General features: G+C 43.1%; 1 protein-coding gene and 1 long non-coding RNA gene across 10 annotated transcripts in view; one reads left to right on the top strand and one right to left on the bottom strand.

The window, feature by feature from the left end:
* Window positions 1-16,766, top strand: part of Farp1 (FERM, ARH/RhoGEF and pleckstrin domain protein 1) — a 254,241-nt gene that overhangs the window by 202,733 nt on the left and 34,742 nt on the right. For all 8 annotated transcript variants that reach the window (XM_074043098.1, XM_074043099.1, XM_074043101.1 and 5 more), the window contains 3 exons: window positions 10,321-10,508; window positions 11,467-11,556; window positions 12,616-12,749. In XM_074043098.1, the coding sequence (XP_073899199.1) occupies window positions 10,321-10,508; window positions 11,467-11,556; window positions 12,616-12,749 (412 nt within the window). The remainder of the gene's footprint in view (window positions 1-10,320; window positions 10,509-11,466; window positions 11,557-12,615; window positions 12,750-16,766) is intronic.
* Window positions 1-16,766, bottom strand: part of LOC141411432 (uncharacterized) — a 39,091-nt gene that overhangs the window by 10,689 nt on the left and 11,636 nt on the right. Inside the window, exon 3 of one of the 2 annotated variants that reach the window (XR_012436163.1) lies at window positions 15,098-15,342. This is a non-coding gene — a long non-coding RNA (uncharacterized lncRNA). The remainder of the gene's footprint in view (window positions 1-15,097; window positions 15,343-16,766) is intronic. The other variant, XR_012436162.1, reaches the window with a different exon arrangement.

The following is a 16,766-nucleotide window of genomic DNA, read 5'->3' as shown; positions in this document are numbered from 1 at the left end:
ACGGATGTTCGACTGTCCAAATGTCGAGAAGTCAGTTTTAAAGATTCTGAAGAGCTAACTTGTTTTTGTACAAACATTCTTGTTTTATTTTCCTAAGCATTGATTCAGTGCATGATTGATGAATCAAACCGATTATTGGATAATTTTTGAAAGTTGTTCATTGAAGTAGCCTGTTTACATCTTGCTTCAGATTTGTATAAATTCAACAGAATCACAGCAAACCCTCCTTGTGGAAAACTTGTCCTGATGAAGTTAAGTGACTTTACGTACAATACAGCTGTGCACAACAAAGATGAAACTATAACCTTGATCGCTAGACTTCAGTATTTTCACTCTTTGTGATCTTGGTGCAATAGAACCTTTTAGAATCTACATTTTAATTTTAGAGACTCTTGAATAGATGAATAATACAAATCAGATGTGAAGACCATGGGTCGAGTTTGGCAGCTGTGAGCCATCATAGGTGGGAAGAAGTCCTTGTATTGTGGGGTTTTGCATATTCTGTTAGACATAGAAAAAGATGTCAGTTTGCTGTATGAAAGCTTAGTCAAATGTGAGTTGAGTGGAGTTATTTGAAAGCCTGTTGTTTAATTGTGCAGGTAGTTTGTTCAAATGTTTTTTCCTTTTACCTCTGATTATTCAGCAGTCTGATAACTTAAGTGTGAATGAGTAGTACATATTAACTTATAATGCAGATATAGCATAGATCATCAGATATAAACCTCCAAAGCAAAACATGCTCTGGTAGTGATTTTGTTTTGCTTTTTCCTGCAGATGTGATTTTAGCTACAGTGTTTTAAAAGCAGTTGATCAATCGTTGTACAATCAATCACTTGTTTACTGACAGGAGTTTCCACTTCAGAGTTGCACGTTGGATTTTCCTCTCACTGGTTTTATACCTGCCCGGTAATTCAGTTTCTGCTTCTTAGTCAGTATTTATGAAAGCAACAATCCTGGTGTGATTAATAGTGCAAAGAGTAGGAGCACAGTTTGTTCCAAGGCTACATATCCTGATGTGCCGAGAATATTCGCTGGTTGTCCCTAGGGAAGCTTGTCCTGTGCTCATAAGGATCCCAGAACGTTGGTTGGTCAGACAGAAAATACACACCTGCTTTGAGCTTGGTGGAATGGGTTTGCTGAGATGACATGTCACCAGTGTCACTGCAAAGCTCAGGAAAAAGTCAGCAACCCTTACCAACCCACCTTCCAGGCTTTGACTTTTGGGAAGCTCCAGTCTCCAGGTCTTTTCCTGGGCCTGCAGACTTGCACTGTGTGACTTCAGAGGGGCCTGTGTACACACAGTTGAACTAAAGTTGGGAAAGGCCAAGAAGAGGGTTAGCCATGAAGAACGGGTAGCAAAAACTGGAGACTGGTGGATCATTCAGATTTCCAAAGGGCTTTCTAAGACTTGTCAACCAATCTGTGTAAGACACTAGCCGGTGCACAGGTCTACTGACTCACCAAGGAATCCAGGCCTTCCAACCCTGGCTCCTCTCTGCTGCTCTATAAAATATCTCAAGGCTGTGGATTGGAGGTAAAACCCTACAGAGTAACACAAGTGTTAAAGCCACTCTTGGCTATTCCAGAGCTCCTTGCATTAATATCTTTTGTTGGATATTATTTCAAAATATGTAAATTATAGACCCTTTCATGGTTGCTTTTGCTGTTGCTTGTTAAGGGCAAACCAAAAAGGCAAGAAATTCTTTTAGCATGAAGAAATGCATTTAATGAGTTCCAGAACTTAAAATGAATTGTTTCAGCCCCGTAACAGTCATCTGGATGCCTTCGATGGCATTTTATTAGACAGGCATTTAATTAGAGGAAGTCTGTAGGCCAGACTCTCCCCTACATGTGGGATTCAGATTTGAGAGTTTCGCTCAGATTTTATCTCACCAAGTTGTGCTGCATGGCCTGCACTTACCATATGAATAATAACGATTTTCTCTTAAGAACGTCTTTGAAGATTCAAACCAAGTAATGCTAAAATAAACAACCATGAAAAAAATCCAGGCCTGCAAAATAAAAATACATCAGCCCCTGTATTTCCACTTAAGCATACAAACACTGAGCATTGTGCTAGGCCTGAGGTCATTCCAAATGGGTGGTCAAGCAGGTTCTACAGGAAGAGAAACTTTGGGTATTTGTGTCATTTTTAAATGACCTGGAAAATGTGCTTAGAGATCCCTCTTGCCAACAACCAGTGATCCAAGCTTTTAGTCTACCTTCCCTATGGAAACATTTTCAGCACAGAGTGGGTTTGGTGGAGCTGTAGCACTCCATGAGTGAGTCACTGAGTTTTACAGGTAAATTGAGCAGGCTTAACATGAGGGAAACCTGGAGCTCACTGCCATCTGGTTTATTTTGACTTGATTTGCTTCTGTCTTGAGCACTTGGCTTTGTCTAGGCCCTTATTCCAATTTCAAAAGCTCTCAGTCACATTCTCAAGGAAGGTTCTTTTTTTCTGGGCCTTCTGATGGCCATAAGCTGAGTCACTGTTAAGCTGGCCTTCATCACAGTTCATGGCATGAGTCTGGATAATTGCTGCTAAATTTTGCAAGTGGAATTGCAAGAGAGTTTTCATAAGCAATCTTTATAATAGAGCCCGTTTCTTTGAACTTTAAAGAGGTGACCATTTCAAAATAACCCATTGCTCGTAGCTCTCTTGAGCATGGTTTTGTTTTCAACCATGAGAACAAGTAGCAGGACCCCTGCTATTGAATGAACACCAAGCAGTGAGTGATTAAAGACATCTACTCTGGCAACATCAAAGAATTGACTGGCACTGTTTTTTGCTTGTTAGTTTCATTCCATCTGTTTCTGTGTGACGTACTGAAACTGCAGTCAGCCAGGAAGTAGGGTCTCTGTAACACTCCTGCATACTTTGGATACCAGCTACTGGTAATTGACACCAACCCCTGACTTTTAGACCAAAATTAGCATTGCCACTGAATGTCACAGTTTCCTTTTTCTTAAAAACTAATCGTAATGAAAAGCATAAAATTTTCCATGATGATTTGGACATGGAGTTGACCTAGAGTAGTAGACATCAAAAGATGGAAAGTGGCCTGGTTGCCCCCTGTTTGGATAAAAGGGACCCCTTGTCATTTCTTGAGAAATCTAGAGCAAGGCTTCTGAGGACTTCTGTGAATAGAGAGAGTAAATGTGAATTTGTATGTCATAGATCTGTTTGGAGAGGGGGTGTCTTGATTTGAAAAAAGATCTTCATAAAATGAAATAGAACATCACTCCCAGAAAAGCACAGATGAAACCTGTAAGCACAAGGAGCTCATTCTTCTGGTGAAAGGAATTAAATACCTAGACAGAAGTTGTCTTCTAATGAGAGCTTTCAAAATGGCATAGGCTCTGCTTTGCTTGGGGATAACTTAGCAGGGATCACTGAATGACACAGACAACCCAGGAGTGGCCTGGAAAGGGGCTACTCATGGCCTATGGTGTTGGGTCAGAACTTCCAGGGAAAGGCCACTCTTGCTTCTTCATGAGGACTCTGGGTCAGATTACTCTGAATTCCTTGGGATACCTGGAGGATTAAAAAGAAACTGTTGATGGAGGATATCTGATCCACAGGAGTAGTTGCAAGCCGGTCTTACAGGTTAACTGCAAAGCTAGTGCTGCTAATGTGGTCAGGGAACTGGTGCTCGAACTTTCTGCTGGGGCCAGGTGCAGCTGTTTCAGAAAACTGAGGAGTGGTGAGAGCCACTGCAGAAGACACAGCATATAAACCACGGGTGCTCAGGAGTGAGCAAGGACCAGCAGAGGTTTAGGGGATAGGGCGGGGCAAACACAGGGAGCCTTGAGGTCACCAGGCTGCTTCCTGATGAATCGAGGTTGGTAGATGGCTCTAAACCAGAAACCAGAGAAGGGCCACTGAGAAGGCTGCAGGAGAGAGGTGACCTGCCTGTCACTCACAGAACAGCTTTCCTGGCTCATGAAAAAGAGCTCCCGTTTCCTGGGCCTTCAAGTCCCTTTGTGAGAAACAAGGCATTGACCACCCTGCCTGTCATGATTTGTAAAAAGCTCAGAGATGCTTCTTTCTCAGCTAAAGACACACTGCTGCTCTCTCCAGAACGACCTAGGATGGCTGATGGATTCAGTCCCTCACTTTCTATCTCTTCCTGCCTTGGAAAGTTGCTGTGACCCTAACTAACCAAATCTCACAAGCTTGGCTGATATTATTAATCCAATTCCCTTCTGCTCTCTCTTTATGTACATTTAATACTGTAGCTAATACATTTTATTAAAATTTTCTAATCCACTGGGTTAATTTTAAAATAGAAAAGGCTGGGGACTTCATTCTCATTTTTGTCATTTGTTTAATAAATTTGAGAAAACATCTTTCTGTCGTTCCATTGTACACAGCATTTGTCAGCATGCGCCTATCTGGGAGAAAAAGCTTTGTTTTCGATGTTCTGTCTTTACCCTGGAAGCATGGCGTATCTTCTGTTCCTGCATTGCTGGACCACTGTCTGATGTCTTTTTTTTTTTTTTAAACACTGCCAAATACCAATTTGTACTTGGAATATATGTTTCCTCTAGAACACAGTGATCCTGTTCACTCACCATCACGCTGTCTCACAGAAGCATCACAGGGGTCCTCCCTGGTGGTGCCATGTTTCACTAAGGTGGGGAAGGAAGGAAGGTGGGTAGGAGACTTGTCTTCTGTGACTTCATCTTCTACCGAGGTCTTCCCTTTCTACTTTGCCTGGTGTGGCGGGGGGTCTGGAAGGGGGTGAAGGTCCTTGGAAGTGAGCAGGATCACTGTCGCGAGGGACGGGTCTCATGGAAGCAGAGCACATCTGTGACACAACTCACACAGCTAACCAAAAGATGGCCTTCCTATTTTGAATGGGAGCACCTATTTAAATGGAATGACAGCTGGCTGCAGTGGCTCACCCCTCTAATCCCAGTTACCTGGGAGGCAGAGATCTGGAGGATCACAGTCGAAGCCAGCCTTGGGTCAAAAAGTTAGCAAGATTCCAACTCAACCAATAAGCCAGGCATGGTGGCACATATGTGCAATCCCAGCTATTTGGGAGGCATAAGTAGGAGAACCACAGTCTGAAGCCAGCCATGGCAAAAACTGCAAGACCCTATCCAAAAAATAAAGCAAAAAAAAAAAAAGGCTGGGGATTGTAGCTTAAGTGGTAAAGTGCCTGTCTAGCAAGTGCAAGGGCACTGAGTTCAACCCCAGTACTGTCAAAAAAATAATAAACAAATGGGACAGAAAGCTTTACATTTAGCTGGGTGTTTGTTTTTTGGGAGCAGGCCATTGGTGGAGTGTAGAAAAGGGCCCCCGCTCAGCTCAGCTGGCTTTCATGGCCAATGAGCCATTTTTGCTTTGGATGGACACCCAAAGTGCCTACTGTCACAGATGCTGTCTGGCTCCATCTCCCCACAGTACCTCAGTACAGCATGGATTCCCACCAGGAAGATTTCTGGCTTCCATAATAACAGTGAGTTTGGTGACTCTTTAAGCCTGAAGCCAAACTCATGTAACTGTGTGCACAGTGTTAATCACTCTTGTGACTCTGAATTGCAGAGGCCTTTGCTTGTCCTAATAGGTATCTTGCTGTAAAAACTGTCAATTGTAATTGTTCATTCCCACTGATGACTGAAGCTTGCCCTGAGTACAAGATGGTATCAGTCATGGGTATGAAGTGGTCCCCATCCCAACACTGCCACCACCACCACCACCTTCAAACAAAGCAGCACCTCATTATCTTCCCCCCTGAATAACAACAAAGCTTGTGCATTCACTGCCATTTGACCAGCAGTGACATTTCTCTCTTTATTTTTCTGCAATTTGCACCCCTGTTGCTTTTCTGAATTGCTTGATGGTGAAGTGCAAAGTGGATGCTTGTAAAACTTTTCTTAAAGGAACTGCGTCTGAGAAGCACATACACATTTCCCTCAGCAGTCTCAGATATCGAGAAGAGGACACCACCAAGACATTGGTAACCCCAGGTCCTGCTGATTGACGTGGGACCTTGTAATTTCAATAAAAAATACCACCAGCCATTTTCGAGGACCACCTCTGATTCAGCATACGTAGCTTCCAAAACAGGTGCTCACCAGAGAGATTTCACTCCCTTTTAGGAAGAGATTGTAGATTTCAAAAGAGCCTTTCAAAAATATCAATTAAAAACCTACATTTCTAGGTTTTCCTACATGTGCCTTTGTTACATATTCTAGGTACATAGATAAAATCTCCTATATTTTAGAACCAAATAACAGGAGACAAATCATGATAGATGAGTGGTGTCTAGTAGCTTGGAAAAGAAATAATTTTATTTTAAGAATATTGAAGAAATTTTTAAAATATAAATTGAGAAAACAATATTCTCATTCTGAGATGTTTAAATATAATGAATGATTTTGGGTTACTATTTTTTAAAATTGTCAGGTTTTCTAAATTTCCTCTTTTCTAGGAAAAGTAGCACGTATCTCGTTAAAAATTAGAGATTGCCAACTTTTTGACCAATTTACAGAAACAGAGCAGATAGAACTAAATATTCAAAATGCCATTTTTATTACTTGAAAAACAGATTTGAAATGTTTTCTCTTCCCAGCATCGGGTGAGTTTGTTTCTAAGACTTTAATACAAGCTGAGGAGGTAGATGGTTAATACGTGGGGAATGAAAGCCACCTTGAGAACGACCCCACCTGCCCAATGCATTTGGGTCTCTCTGATGAGGAGCTGGCCCTCAGATGATGGGGAAAACAGCCTCCCTGCAGCCAGGAGACAATTAGGAATGCATTTTAGATGAAAAAGTTAGAGAAGCAAAGGCAGTTTCTGGATTCGGTGATAAATTGAAATCCATAAATATAGCAGTGCTAATTTGGACTTCCGTAATTGTTTGTGCAACAAGAAAGTGTACATTTGAGAGGATTTTAAAAGGCAATTACCAGAAATGCCTCCCTTGAGAACACTGTTCATGGAGCATTTCCACAGGGGTGACATAAACTCAAACCTCTTCATACAAATTAGTAAGGGGGGGGTTGTAAAATCATTTGGGTGAGGTGAAGGGTTTCAGAGGTATTAGCCTGAAATGTAACTGAATGCCTAAAAAAAAAAAAAAGTGCAAATAGGAAAAATCCTTCTTCAAAATCACTAGAAACTTCCAGAGGTTAAGATGTAACCGCTTTCTTTATCTAATCTCCTTAAACTTCTTTCTCCCTATTCCCTTAATGTCCAGGTGCTTTCTCATAGGGTCCCCCAAAATTATTTGCCCAGAGCTCACTGATGAAAGAAGTTACTTTGTGTCATTAATAGTTTCATTGAGGAGCATGACTGATGGTCACAATTTCCTCTCCTTGCTCCTATTGCCTGGGGCTGTGCCTTGAAAGCAGGTGACAGGTCTCAAGATGTGAACAAGTTTTATAATCCTGAAAAATCCAAGCAGGCTCGTCTTATCTATGACAAGAGGGCCATGCTTGTTTGCTTTTTTTGTAATATGGACTACTTCAGTGAGAACTGATCCCCTGTAGCTGTAAAAACTCTACAACCTTGGACTTTAGCTTCCTCTACACACCCTCTTCACAGCTGCCTGGGTGGACGCCAGTTTCTACAGACTGTTGTCAACACTGACTCAAAATTGAAAGAAAATTTTAATTGCTCATCAAGCTGCCAAATTCTACTAATTGTCCTTGTCCACATATTAAAATTGATTGCTGCAGGATAAATTGGTAAATGAGTGACTTTTTTTTTTTTTTTGGTCTATGTCACCTATAAATTTTCCAAGCCTCTGATAGTTTCTCTTGCAAGGAAAGAAGGAGGGAGGCTTTTCTCCAGGGACCCAGCTGGCATTTGTGAAATTGAACTTCAGAAATTTGTACCTTTACCTTCCTTAGACTTGGTGATACATTTCTAAATCAGACTGTTTGGAATTTATTGCTCTTAGTACACCCACCACCCTCTCTTTCTTAGGCCCTATGATTACATACAAATCTCTCTCAGGAAAAGGACATGGACCACTCTGATTTGCTCATTTCACAAGTGTGCCTGGTGCAGTTAAAGGACAGAAGCTTCCAAGCTTCTCTAGTAAAATGCAAGTTTTCACACAGCAACCTGGGGGTTGATCCTGAGCAGTTCCTTACTTTACCTGTCCATAGGTGACCACGCGTTTCCATCCAGCCTGCATTTTCTGTCTCCATGTAGTCTCCTGGGGATTCTTTGAAATCTGACTATCTTCTTTAAAATGTCTCATGCCTTCTTGGCAGGATGGCCCCTCTCCTGGAACCAGTCTGTTGCCTTAACCTTCCAGCCTGCTCAGTCCACTAAATCCAAGCATTCCCAGGTGGAATTCAGCAAGGCCTTGACCTTCGGAGGGTGAACATGGTTGTACACGAATGTATGCTTCTGATTTTTCCCTTACTAGTTGACAGTTTATTTTCAGTCTGTTGCTGGATGCTCCCCCTTCAAACTAGCCTCCTAATGTCTCTTTATTCTTGACTCCAACTCTTAAATGATGAGGTAAATACTTTTTCTGTTCCACGACATTACAGGCTCCAGGCCCAGCATGCTGTCACTTGTAACAGCCTCACGTGAGCTCAGGCATAGCGTGAGAGCTGACGGTAAGATTGCTAGATTATTGGTGGACAAGTAAAAAGTGACTCTCAAACAGCAACTCACAAATGCATGAAATGTTTTGCTCTCTAGACAAACTGACACAATTTCTCTTTTCTAACTCCTATTTGTAGTGATAACATTTTTCTCTGTGATTTTTTTTTTTGAAAAGGAGACTAGTGTAGTACCTTGAAACAATTACAGTTCTAATATATTGTCGCTATGTCTATTTGACACGTTCCAATTCTTCCAGAATTATTGTACTCAGTTGTGCATCAGTGTCAATAAAATTGACATTTGTGAAGCAATTTCTGGCTTTTTTCTCTGGGGTTTTCGGGGTCTGGTGGCGTGTGGGGTGGTGAGGTCTCTGTTTAACACCAAGACTTCATTTCCCCGAGGTTTATTAAAATGTGAGGAGTTTTTACAAATGCAAACTTCTTGAATCTTCCTTTTCCTCACATTTTCTAACCTTCTTGTTCAATGAGCATTGTACTAACCTATTGTCAGTGGGCAGAACATCTGCTCTTTATTGTTTTCTGGGTGTGGTGGCCTTTGACCCCTGCATTGGTGACACAGATAACTGGTCAACCTGGGAACAGCATGGGGCCAGTGGTAGTTTCCCCATGGTCTGTTCCTACTGGGATCAAATTCACTAGCTTTGCTTCCTCGGCCCCATCCTAAGCTCCTGTGTCTTGTAATTTCAAAATGCATGTGAGTAACAATGGGGGAAAGAATAGATGTCAGGGAAGTGGGAACACCCCAGAAAGTAGCATTTCATCTTTCCCTCGGAGGTCCCTAACAGTGTGCAGAATAGTAATGAGTGAAACTGTGTACTGGAAATGGAGGAAGCATTGACGACTTGATGTCCTTACAATGGTAACTGTTTACCCAATGTTATAACTGGGTTAGGGCGACACAGCAAAGGTGGATGTATATTTCAAAAATCCCCAAGTAACTTCAATGCATTGGGGTACAAATATTTGCAGGACTATGTTGGCAAAGAGTGTCCGGTACACATCACCTCCTGTGACCAATGTATCATGGGTAATATGTACATGTTCATATTATCTAATATGTTATCCTTTCTCGAGGAATAATTGATTACCTGTCACTTTTAACTCATAAGGGGGAGCTGTGAAATGTGATGACCTTCGCCTCGTGTTTCTAAATGACTACCATTGCATGTAATGTGACGTAGTGTTTTGTCCCAAACAGTGTCAGACATGGAGTGACGTCACCAGGTATAACAAGCTTGCTTCTGTTCTTTGTAGAGTGGGGAGTTAGTTGCTTGACTTTTCTGTTAGCTGTGACCCACTGTTACAAGACGTAGTATGCCCTGAGTACACCGGTTGCATAGATGCCTGTTAGATTAGCTCAAATCCTAATCATTTCTCCTTGTCTCATTGTGATATAGTTACTGTGTCTCTTGAACAATTTCTAGAAGTAAAGGCAGTAGTTAAGAGAAGGAAGTACGGTTGTAGGATACGCTATGCTTTGAAGCTATTTTAATGTTATCTGTGCAGAGTTGTCTGTCTTATCCTTAATGATGTACCTGACACATACTTTGGTATCTTTTACTACTAAGCTTGGGGACAATGCTAGAAAGTCATGAAGGCATTGACCTTGCCATATGGTAGCCAAAGTTCTAAAGACTTGAAAAAGGTGAAAGTTGTAAGTAGAAATCAAGTCCCAGAAGAAATTACTTTCTTTCTTTGAAACTTCTCATCCCCAAACAGGCTCCGTGACCGGTAGCCCTCACCTTTCAGAGCTGTCCATCAACTCACAGGGAGGAGCTGCCCCCGCCAATGTGACCTTGTCTCCCAACCTGAGCCCTGACACCAAGCAGGCCTCCCCCTTGATCAGCCCGCTGCTGAATGACCAGGCATGCCAGAGGACTGATGACGAAGAGGATGGCCGGAGAAAGGTGCTGGTGTGACTTGTCCTCTGTGTGTGTGTGTGTGTGTGTGTGTGTGTGTGTACCACTTTGAACTGTACAACTTAATGGAGTTAGTACATTCTCATTGTCACAAAACCATCAGCACTATCATCTTAGAACGTTTTCATCTTCCACAACAAAAACTCTATTCCTATTAACAATGATTCTGCACTTCTCCCAGTGCCTGGTGAACCCCATTCCACTGTCTTTATGAGTCTGGTTACTTTAGGGACCTCATAGAAGTGGAATCGTAGAGTATGTTGGCAGTTAGGTTGTCCCCACCTCTTGCTACCAGGAATACTGCTGTGGTATACACATATTTGTTGAGTCTCTTCTTGGTTTTCCGTGGATGGACTCACAGGTAGAATCTGATGGAGTCTTGTGAGAAATGAGCAGGATGACAGGCGACAAGGGACTTCCTTTTACTTAGTGTTTAGAGAGAAAGCCATACCCAGTGGCTGCTGCCCACCTCACAGATAGGCTCCAGGGAATCAGGTCACAGTGGTGTCACCAATTGATTTCACCCTTGTCCCTTTCAATCTGGCCACACTTGGCATTCCCACTAACATCACCCTTCCATTTTGTGAAATTTCATGAACACCAACACTGCCAGCCTGGTTGAAGGATCTCTAGGTCCACTTTCATAGGCATCCTTGAACATGGCGAACTGTCACTTTACTGGTTCAAGTCCTTTAGCTAGTGGTAATAATTATGAAAAAGAAAATGTTCCTAGACCGTGCTCACATTGCAGAGAGCCACCCTTTTTTCCTAGTCACTCTAACACTTTGGAGAATGAACATGTTTACTTAACCTTGATGCCAGCTGACAAAAGACCCGAAGTTAGTGATACAATGCTCTAATCAGGATTTTCTTGTGATCAGGACATTCACAGAAACTTCTACCAAAAATGATTATTGTGTCTTGTTTCCTGTGATGGATTTTGCAGAGACTCCCAGCCGACAAGGCATACTTCATCGCTAAAGAAGTATCCACCACCGAGCGAACGTACCTGAAGGATCTAGAGGTCATCACTTCTGTACGTGCAGCATCTCCCATAACATTGATTTACACCATTCATCTCAATAAATGCTCAGCTTTATAGAGAAGATGGAGCTAATTAAATGTTAGCTTCTGTAACTTCAACTGAAAGGATTCTGGGGCTGGAGGTGTGGCTCAAGTGGTAAAGCACCTGCCTGGCAAGCAGTAGATCCTGAGTTCAAACCCCAATGCCACCACCAAAACAAAAAAGAACTCCAGTCCTGGGTTCTAGAAATTAAATGCTAATAGTGTATGTAATTGTAGTTTTTAAGTGCAAAGGAAAGAAGTTCCTAAGACAGAAAAATTAAACATTTTGCTGCCTGTACACACTTATCCAGAATGTTCTATGCTTTGTCCATTGTCAAATGTAACTGCTTCTTTTTGCTCAAGGGAGACCTCAGAAGGAACAGGAGCCACATTTTATCTTTGAGAGTAAGTTGAGGTATGTCATAAAAATGTGCCAGCAGACTGCCTCTGTCATAATCAGGCCTGTCCAGTCTTGGAACCAAAATCAGGGTATTCCTGATGACCCCAGGGTTTGGGGAAGGAGCTGGCTGGTTGGGAGCTGCTGAAGCCATTGTGTTTCTGTCCCAGCTAGTTTGGCCTTGTTTGCCTTCAGAAGATGTTCTGTGAGCACTGGAACCAGTTCCCACTCACGCCAGTGATGTGAGCGGCCGTGTGCAGGAGGCTGCTTTGCCCTTGGGCCGCCACCTTTACGTTCAGCATTCACTAAAGGGATGAAGCAGAGGGTATCCATGGTCACAAACTAGGGACTCTCCAGTAAGGTGGACAGGATGGAGGCTCTGGTGCAAGTAGTTGCCCATTTAAGAGATTCGTCTATCTCAGACAATGCATAGGTAACGACTTTTGGGGAGGGGCACTTCTCTTACCAAATGAGGAATGTGCAAAGCAGCAAGGCCTGGACTTCTCTCTTCCCCTACCCCTCGTTCCTGAGATGCTGCAAATCTCTTGGGAGAGCCCTGTGTCCTCTGATCAGATGCAGCAGGACCTACAGGCCTTCACCAGTAATCACCTGTTGCCCTGTGTTTATCCGCAGTGGTTCCAGAGCACCGTAAGCAAAGAGGACTCCATGCCCGAGACGCTGAAGAGTCTCATCTTCCCAAATTTTGAACCTTTGCACAAATTTCATACCAATTTTCTCAAGGAAATTGAGCAACGACTTGGCCTGTGGTGAGTACAATAGTTAACAATTGTGCTCCCCCCACTCTTCTCTCTCTCTCTCTCTCTCTCTCTCTCTCTGTCTCTCTCTCTCTCTCTTTCTCTCTCTCTCTCTCTCTCTCTCTCTCTCTCCTACTTCCCCCTACTGTGTAATTTTATGTTGTTCTTATAAGCAGCAGGTGGGAGCTAAGACAAAAGGCAAGAAACAGGCTTAAGACAAGCCAATCTTAAAAATCTTTCTTTTGTGCTTGGATCTTGTCTTCACTTTTTTCCCTTTGGTTTGCAACGCTTCCAAATGCATTTTTGTTAGGCTAACTAAAGGACTATCACAGAATAAATATAGCTGCTTTTTGGAGAGGTGGCAGGGGTTATTACAGTAGGGACGCATGGGGGCATAGTGAGATATTGGTAATACCTCACTGCTGCTTGCTTTGTAGTTATTTGTGAAGCATGTATATGTCTCAGGCTGTTTGCTGTGTTATATTTAACAGTGTTTAAAAAGTGCTTTGAAAAACATAACACATATACACACTTTGACTTTGATTTATCAGATGGATATTTTTAATATGTGAAATGACATGATCACGATATCCCAGTGCAGGATTAAAGCACTAGAAATGACTCATTGTAAATTTGTTTAAAAAATGTTAAGTGTATTAAATGGCGAATAAAATATTAATGTGGGAGATGAAGAGGGAGGTATAAAAACATCTGGAAAAATTTTGTATGCTATAGAATGCAAAATCCAGTATATCCTTACCTAAAATAGAACCTTTTCCTGAAAATTCTTATGGGCTTTTTAAAGATAAGTATATGGAGACAGACCATGGGGAGTTGGTTGTCTGCTAAACATGCATTTGGAAAATGCCAGGAAGAAACAAAAGGCAGTATCCTCCCTACAGGTGAGAATCTGGCTGAATGTGGCCTTGGGGACATTTAGTGACTGGAGGGCCTAAGAAGCCCCATTATATGCTGTCTTGCCCTGGATGACCCCAGAATATGGCCTTCAAGTTTGGATGCAATAGGAGGGCGGAGCTGCACGTGTGTTATACTTGAAGGATCATTCATGTATACAGGTCCCTCCCTTAATAGAATAAAGTGACAGTTCCCTAATTCTAAGAGGCTGCGGCGGGGAGAGTGCAGCCAGAGTTGAGAAAGAATTGGTTCAAAGTCATCCTTGCTGAAAATGAAAAGGATGTTACTTCCACAAGAGTCTCAGCATTGCGAATGTGAAAGAGATACCACCTTTCAAAATCAAAAAGTCTACCGAATCTAGCTTTACCTTCCCCAACTTCACCTGGAACTTTTTGCGATCTGCCATGTTGCCTCATAAAAGGGGAATGGTGGTCTCATAGTGGATCGGAGACTGGACAACTCTGGGGAAACCATTTCACATGTTGCCTCTGGCCCATCAGACAGAGATCACCACAATCTCAGACAAGTCTCCCTGGAAGCACAGAGCTTCTCGAGCTGGTGTCACTGGTGGAGAGGTCCCTCATAGGAAATGTCATCAACTGGCAGAACCCTGGCAGCCCATCATGGTGGCTTTTGCTGATTCCCACACTGGAGGACACAACCAGAGAACTTTTGGAGAATCTGACGTGTGTCACTTTGGAATAAATGCCATACTTATGGGTTTATCTCTGACCATAAATCCTGAGCAGCTGACACTTCTCTGTGAAAGAATATCCAATTGGTTAAAGAGCAGCTAATATAATTTCATTCCTGGAGGCTTTTCACTAGGGTATCTTCCAAAGATCCATAGTTTGACCTATGTTTTCAGAAGCATCTGAAAGACTCAAAGCTAGCAAGAGCAGATAGTCAATTAATAGCTCAATTTATGGGACCATCAGTGGCCTTGCAGCAGCAGGCCAAAACAAGCAGATGATACTTACCAGGAATAAAGGTAAAACTCTAAGAGCAAGATCAGCTAATCACTGCTCAAGTGCAGGATGAGCAATGCCTGGCCTGGCAAGGCTTCACGGGGGAAAAGCTGAGTTGCACGGAGTTAGCTTGAATCGTAGATAGACACAAAGGGAAACAAATGTCCCCCTGTGCCTGTAGCTCTCAACACTGGCTGCTTAGGTGATTTTAAACCTGGAGTCTTTAAAACATTTTAACCAGCCAGAACCCTAGAGCAATTACATCAGAATGGGGTGGGAGGGAGGGGCAGGCAGAACCTAAGAGTTGGTGTTCTCTACAGCTTCCCAGGCTGGCTGTTCCAGTGTGTACCCAACATCAGAACCTTTGCCTAGAGCTACAGCAAAATATTGCCTCGACCTTGAGGTTCACACTTGAAACAGAATGATGACATAGCATGCTATTTTTAAAAAGTGACTGGAGAAACTAAGAGCATTTACCTTGAAGAAAGGCCTCTAGATCCATGATACTCTCTTCAGACACCCACAGGCTGGCCTGGGCCAGAACAGAACTGAGACGGTGGAAAGGACTATCAAAGATGCACCTTGAAACCACTTCTGCTGGGAGACTGGGCTGTGAGGTAGGGAGCCCGGCACTCTGGAGTTCTTCAGCAGAGGGTGACTGTCCGTTTCCAGAAGGTATTTATCTGTGGAGCAAAACTCCCCGTCAGGCAGTGCGTGAGGACCTGGGGGCAGTTGGAAAATACAGATTCAGCATCCCTTTCAACCCTCCTGAGTCAGAATTTTGGGAGCAAGGTTGAGAAATTTGTGTTTCTAAAGTACGTGGGGTAATTCTGATGAATGCCTTTCTGGTACCACCAACCTTGCAATGCCTCTGGCAAATCTTAGGTTCTAGGATTCTTTGGTTTGTATTTCATAGACTGGTTAGAGGTCTTGTTTCTTCATTCCACAGCGTAAAGGAATAGATTGATGGATGGATGGATGGGTGCTATGTAGTTTAAATATAGATAATGGCTCCCCCACCCCCAAGTCCCTGTCTTGTAGGATTGGCTCTAGGGTGGTGCCATTGAGAAACTATGGATCTTTAGGAGGTCATTTGGAGTATGCCTCCAAACCCCAACCTGCTCTCCCCCTTCCTAGCTGGAGATTTTCTTTAAGACATCTTCCAGAGGTCCATGATTTTACCCATGTTTTACATGAGGACGTCGGGAGCATGTGAAAAACCCCAAGCACTCGCTCCAACATTGTCATCCATTGTCCTCACGAGAGGCCCAAAGCAGCGGGGCTACTGGATCTTGGACTTGACCCTCCCAAACAGTGAGCTCAATAAACCTTTTCTTCAGAGGTAGCCTGTTTCAGGTATTTCGCTGTAGGAACTTGACGCTGACTAATACAGTAGGTGAGTGTATGTCTTGCTCTCTCAAAGAAGAGGTAGACACACAGGCAAGGTGGCCGGGGGTCCTGAAAATGAGGGTTCTGCTTCCAGGATGGGACAGAGCACTGCTGCCAGTTTGACCTTGGAGGACATAGGAGCCTACACAGGACAGCCAACACGAGCTGAATACAGTTAAAGAGAATGGACCAGAGGCGAGTTTATTAAGGAAGGCGTTGACCCAGGGCTACTGACAAACCTTGTGTGTGTGAGTGTGAGCAAGTGTTGTTACAACAGAGGAAATGCAGGTTGGTGCATGGTAGGGATGGTGAGGGTCCGAATTCAGGTGACTTGGGTGTAGCTCAGGAGTAGAGCACTTGCTTAGTATATATGAATTCAATCCCCAGCACTGCCAAAAATAAAAATAAAAATCAGAGCTGGGTCACACCTGTAATCCTGGCTACTTGTGAGGCTGAGATCAGAAGAATCACAGTTTGAGGTCAGCCCAGGCAAATAGTTCATAAGACTCCATCTCCAAAATAGCCAGAGAAAAATGAACTGGAGCTGTGGCGCAAATGGTAGACTACCTGCTTTGCAAGTGCAAGTACTGAATTAAAAAAAAAAAAAAAATCAGAATTCAGGTATACGTGGAGCTGTCCACGGACCTGGCTGACCTTTTTCCTCGTCTGTGGGCTGGAGTCTACCTCACAGGGCTACTTTGCAAACTAAATGAAACAGTGTTGGCTAGTGTCCTGTGTCCCCACATAGAAAGGGGGG

This window comes from Castor canadensis, chromosome 10 (assembly GCF_047511655.1).
Source record: "Castor canadensis chromosome 10, mCasCan1.hap1v2, whole genome shotgun sequence".
Classification (NCBI taxonomy): domain Eukaryota; kingdom Metazoa; phylum Chordata; class Mammalia; order Rodentia; family Castoridae; genus Castor; species Castor canadensis.
The sequence above is the reverse complement of the archived record's forward strand: the minus strand, read 5'-3'. Positions and strand labels throughout refer to the sequence as shown.